Source organism: Pezoporus occidentalis, unplaced genomic scaffold (assembly GCF_034315485.1).
Source record: "Pezoporus occidentalis ecotype Australia unplaced genomic scaffold, CSIRO_AGI_Poc_V1 ctg51, whole genome shotgun sequence".
Lineage (NCBI taxonomy): Eukaryota > Metazoa > Chordata > Aves > Psittaciformes > Psittacidae > Pezoporus > Pezoporus occidentalis.
The window spans coordinates 3,220,171-3,226,170 of record NW_026915847.1 but is presented as its reverse complement, the minus strand read 5'-3'; the positions used below and the strand labels follow the sequence as shown (position 1 = coordinate 3,226,170).

Genomic DNA, 6,000 nt, shown 5'->3' with positions numbered 1-6,000 from the left:
GTCCTCCATTTCCTTCCAAATATGAACATGAAATGTTTATTGATCATTTATACCTTTTTTTTTTGAGGGCTTCTTACTCTTCCAAATATATATAGGCCTTATTTGCCATAGCCCACCCAGGGCTTTTTCTTCCCTCATAAAATCTACACACTTTCCAGTTAATGCTGATTGCAATCAACGTTCGTCTCTCAATGTTAGTTCTATGTGGTATTTTTTTTTCTTCTCAGTTGCTGGTTTCACTTCTCCAGCAATGAGCTTTCAAGGAAAGTTGTCCTCTTGTTTGACAGCAGACTTTTTGGCAACCTACTGTATTTCCTGTAAACTTCTTTATTTCACTCCTGTATTCACCTGTACATTTTTCTCTCAAATTTTTTCCAGCATCTGAGTGTGTAAATTATGGTAAAGACTGTCATCTGTTCACCTACATCAGTGGCAGCTATGAACATAAAATATAAACAGGCAAATCCTGACACTAGTGAGGTACTCAGGAAGGGTAATTCTAGCAGCAGACGTTAATAACAAAGGGGCTGAAGCAGGCAGGATCTATTTATTTTGTGCAACATACTTTTGTTACTGAACATACTTATAGAAAAGCAGAACTTTTGCTACTTGCTTGCACTGTGATAGACAGAGTCAGTTGTGGTTTGACCTTCTTGAAAGGCATCCAAGTCCTGGCCAAAATTCTTTTGGGGTGTTTTATAACAAAAAATTCCCCAAATCTGTATTTTCACTGAGCCAAAATTAAACTATTCCTTTCTGCCCATGTCCATAGAGTATTCCCAGAGAGTGGCTTTGTCATTCTTTGAGGTTTCCCTTTTGAGGTTATCCATGTACCTTTGAGTCACACACTCGATTTTGGTAAACATGCCTGTCATTATCAGCCAAAACCGTATAGGAAGTAATGTTTTCAGTTTGTGTTTTAAAGCTTGATACAAAAGCAATTATCCATCCCTCTGACCTGAAACATAAAGTAGTAGGAGCTGCGTGGCATAATTGCACTATAACGTTCAAGTTATAATAGATAAGGCTTTCTAATTCATCCTGCAGAGGTCAGAAAGAGAGCCGGGCAAAATAAATCCAAGTTAAAACCAGGAATCGGAGTGTGACCGACTTAATCCTCAGGGAGAACCTGCGGCTTCTCCGGACCCGCCTGCAGGTGGCGCTGCGGGCGCTGCGAGCGCTCCTCCCGCACCCCGGGGAGCGCAGCGCAGCCCCGCCGGCGGGACGCGCCGGGCCTCCGCAGGGGCCGGGCACGGAGCGGGAGCGGCACCGCGCCTTTGTGCCTGTGGAAACATCCCCCCTCCTCTTCTCTTCTCTCTTCTCCTCTCTTCTCCGCGCCTTACCCCGCCAGCCCGCTGGGCTGCCAGCAGCGGCGAGGGAGGGGAGAAAGGGGCAGGAGGAAGCTGAGGGAGAGGGGAGGGCGGGGACGGGGCGAGCGCGAGGAAATCAAACGGGCCCGGCATGAATTAGGCAGTGGGGAGAGCTCCTTCCCGCTGCTTCCATCCCTCCTTCTCCGTTCCCGCACGGCGGGAGCAGCGCCGCCCCGCGCGGAGCGGGTGCGTGCACACACCACACGCACACACACAACCCCCCCGCACACCACACGCACGCACACCGCCGAGCCCGGCGGGGCGGGCCGGGCCGGGCCGGGCTGGGTTGGGGCGGGGGGGGGGCCGTCAGATGAAGATGGCAATGTCTGTGATCCAAGCGTGCCGCAGCCTGGCTCTCTCAACATGGCTGCTGTCCTTTTGTTTCGTGCATCTGCTGTGCCTGGACTTCACCGTGGCCGAGAAGGAGGAGTGGTACACGGCCTTCGTCAACATCACCTATGCCGACCCGGCGGCCGGCAGCGCCGAGCTCCGCAGCGAGAAGAGCGAGTGCGGGCGCTACGGCGAGCAGTCGCCTAAGCAGGACGCCCGCGGGCAGGTGGCCCTCTCCGCCTCGCCCGCAGACCGCTACGCTTGTGACCCCGGCACCCGCTTTAACGCCCCGGCGCCGGGTAAGAGCTGGGTGGCCCTCATCCCGCGGGGCAACTGCACCTACAAGGACAAGATCCGCCACGCCGCCGCCCAGAACGCCTCTGCCGTGGTCATCTACAACGTGGGCTCCAGCAATGCCAACGAGACCATCACCATGCCCCATGCAGGTGAGCCCCGGCACCCTGCATGTGCTCCGTGGGTGCACCCCGAGATCTGGGCTGGGTGGACAAGTGGGCCCTGTTTTACTGCATGTGCAGCCTGCTTTGCTGCCCCATATCCTTGGGATGGGAGCTGATGGGGGGGAATGTGTTCTCACACCTCCTGGCAGGGAGCAGGAGAGGCTGTGGGCCTCGCTGAGCAGTGGGTGCCCATCCTGGGGGCTGTGGAGCACCTCTCCATGCTGCCATGGCAAAGGATGAATGTGCTGCTGGAAGCAGAACGTGCTTGGTGCTCCAGGGGTGAAAAGTTTGGGAGACGTAAAGTTTTGGTGTAGTCGGAGGAATGGATGGGACCCTGAGCCTGCTGTGGGGCACGGATGTTTTGTGGTGTCCTGAGGGTCTTCCTCAGGCAGGTGCTGTGTGGGATCGGGTGTGATTCAGATTGAGACCTTTGGGAGAAAAGCATAGTGTTTATGGTGCAGGCTTGTCAGGATGTGCAATAGAGCAGGGAACACGGTGTCCACTGTCCTGCCTGTGATAGTGTTAAAACTGTGGGATCTAGTAGGGATGCCAAGTATCTGATTTGGTGAGAACATGAGGTATTTTGTCCAGGTAGCTTGTTGGGGAGGATGTGGAGGGTGTTCACTCCCCCAGGTGAATGCTCTGTTGGAGTTTGTGTTCGAGTCCCAACATGCGCTCGTCAACTAGAACCAAGCAGCGATCCACCACGGGAAACAACCCAAACCTCGTGTTGTGCCCACCAAAAAACACCACTGGTTTTGTAACAGTGTTTCATCTGAAATAATGTTGTTTTAGAAACAGATCACCAGATTTGTATTTAGGGATGGTGTTTTCTGCAGGGGTCACTGGTCTTTTATAGCAGCAGCCTATGCCATGTAGACTAAAATGCCACCTATTGTGAAATCTCTGTTTGGTTTGCGTCCAGTAACTTATCATGCCCAGCTGTTTCACGCTAGTTGAATCTTAGCAGAGTTGGGGGTAAATTGAAACACAGAAAGGCTGCAAAACAGGATGTTATTCTAATGACATTTTAAATTTCCACAATAAACCAAGCTAGCATGAATGTGCTGAAAAAACATTTGTTGCCTAACTATAGTGCTATAATACTGCTGATGCAAAAGAAGTGCTTCTGGATCCTCTTGTGTGCAGCCTCTTTAAGAGATTAACCATTTATTTGGGCAAAGTCATGCCTCTCTGGTAGGTTTGGTGGAAAATGAGATTTTTTTTTTAGTGTTTTCCAATGGTTTTGTGAGACAAGCAACTCGTAACCTCTCAAGCTTTTTAAAACTCTGCTTTATAATCTGCACATGGTTTAGTAGCTGTTCAGAGTATACTTGTTGGTACTTTAAGTGTCACAGATTATATACTAAGTAGTATAAAGTAGTAGGAGCTTGGCATACTTATGCACCCTTACAGTAAAGCTCAGTCTGTTTCAAAAGTTAAGATGCATTGCTTGTTCTCATCATAGTGAGTTTCTCTAGAACTGCCAACATGTTGGATCAATTAATGGTTTGCCTGTTTCTGAAGTATTCACTGAGCTGGTTTCCCACACAAATGGTGTTTTATTAAGAAACAGTGGGAGTAAAAAATGTGTGTAACCTTTTAAAATGTTGGTGCTTTTGTTTGTTTTAAAGTCTAAAATGAAGTAAGCAGGGAATCTTTCTTACTGAAGTGGCCTCAGCCTTTGAAAATACGAAACACTCTATCACTTATCTTGGGGGCAGCTTCATTTATGTCAGATGACTCCTTATAGCTTATTCTGAGAATCCTTTTTGAGTACTGAATTGATACCCAGCAGTGTGATTGTACAGTACCAGAGGCTGAAATGAAAGGAAACTTGCAGAAAATCATCCAGACTTGTTGAACACAGTCGGTGAGACTGAAGGGCTTTGCTGGTTGATCGTGTGAGGTTGTCTTCGATTTAAGGATTTTTGTTCTGTGGAGTTGAGAAACCTTAGGGAAAAACCTACATTCTGCAACAGTCAAAACTCAGCAGAGTTTTACAGCATAGGTCTGCTGAAACAGGAGGAAGAATAATTATTCATAAACAAATATTTGACAAACTACCAGGGATTAGAACTGGATTTATCTTTACTCTTCCACCATTACACAGGGACAGAGTGAATATACAAGCTGTGTAAAATTATCTTTCTGACTTGCAGCCTTTGGCGTTTGCTTGGTCCCAGTCTAAACGATAGCACAGCACAAGATTCAAGGGAAGAATGAATCAGTTTCTTGGTTCTGAGTTCAGCAGCATATGCAGTGCTCTGCCCACGCCAAATCCTGGAGTGGGAAGAAGAAAATTCCATCCTGGAAAATACTTGGGGGATGAGAGAGAAGGGTGAAATGTGACCTAAAAAGCAATTTAAAAGTTGAAAGAAATATGATGTTACTCTCTCTCTTTCCCTTTTCCTCCCACAGATTTTTTTTTTTTGAGGTTTCATATAAGCTTAAATAAACTCTTTCTATAGAGAAAACAGTATATCCTGTTGCATAACAGTGTGGCTCCTGCCCTTACTAAAGAACTATTACTCCAAAGAGAGATGTTTTTCCTTCTGTACATTCTTCTCTGTATGCTTCACCGCTCTTGCTGATGTTTTTTTTTTTTTATCTGTGTTTCTTTTTCTGCTGTTCCCACCCCCACTCTGATTTCTTCATCTCTACCCCTTCATTCTCCCTCTTGACCATGTTACTGTGCTACTCTTATTTTTGCCCTTGACACTTTCTTCCCAAAGCTCTCTTTCTCTTGCCAAAAACCTTACCTCACAGCTGTATGTTTAATTATATTTCCTGTTTTCTGCTACAATGCATGCCAATGACCCTTTGCTAACATGATGCCTGCTGATTTCAAAATCTATAAGTAACTGCAGCAAGACACCATTCTTGAATTTGGAGGAGGGTTGGTAAACCTCCCTGCCCCTGCAACACCCCTAAGCAGAACCAGGGTGGTATTACATCAAAGCCTGTGGTTGAAATACTCAAATACAACTTTCCAGGATTTATTTATAGTGCACCAGACAAAGTGTACAATTTGAACCAGTTCAATCACCGTTTTTAAAGCCTTTGCTTTCAGGGAGCTTGTGCTTAGTTCACTGCTTGGACATCCAGAAGTGAGGTAGAGTTGTGACATCTGTGCTCACAGGGAATGCCGAGGTCTGTGGTTCTCGTGCTAGGGCACACTTTGCTTTTGCATCAGCTGCTACAGCCTTTGCAAGCCGGCAACTTTATTTTTATTGGCTTGAAGTCTAGGAGCTGTGAGTCCAAGTTTGCTTTTTAACTAAACAGGGTTTAACCAGAGAAGGAATAAAAGCATCTAGAATTTCTGTTCCAGATGCTTTTTATTTTTCCTAAATCAACTTTGCTAGCAGAAAAGTAGTCTAATAATATAGAGGATGCTGTTGTTTTTTTGTTTTTTTTTTTTCTCTAGAAGAATAATCCATGGTGTTGGCTAGGGTTTCTGATTGGCATTTGTTCTTATTCAGAACAAATTAGCTGTTATTTACATTTGAAAAGGCTCTAGCCACTGTGTGTACATTTAATAACTTAGTATTAATTGGAAGTATTTTTATTACCTGTTGTAGCACATCCTAACACTTCCTCTAAGCTCTGAATAGATACAGTAATGGAGCCTTCCAGAAGGTGATTAAAGGTGAGGGCTTCCCTCTCTCCAGCTCTTAATTTGAGGGGACCCCTTCTAACTTGGGCACCAGTCAGGTGCTTGGGACTAGGGAAGGATGTTAACTGTGACTGTACACATGATTCCTGTGTGGGTAAAAATCAAATCTTTAGTATTCAGTACAGTTTGAATATTCTGGTGTGCTCCAGAATATCTCACAGAATGG

At 46.2% G+C, this 6,000-nt stretch overlaps 1 protein-coding gene across 2 annotated transcripts in view; it reads left to right on the top strand.

The window, feature by feature from the left end:
* The first annotated feature begins 1,413 nt into the window (after window positions 1-1,413).
* The window catches only part of RNF150 (ring finger protein 150), a 141,627-nt gene continuing 137,040 nt past the window's right edge, over window positions 1,414-6,000 (top strand). The window contains exon 1 of one of the 2 annotated variants that reach the window (XM_062637252.1): window positions 1,414-2,146. In XM_062637252.1, the coding sequence (XP_062493236.1) occupies window positions 1,681-2,146 (466 nt within the window). In that variant the 5' untranslated portion in view covers window positions 1,414-1,680. The remainder of the gene's footprint in view (window positions 2,147-6,000) is intronic. The other variant, XM_062637253.1, reaches the window with a different exon arrangement.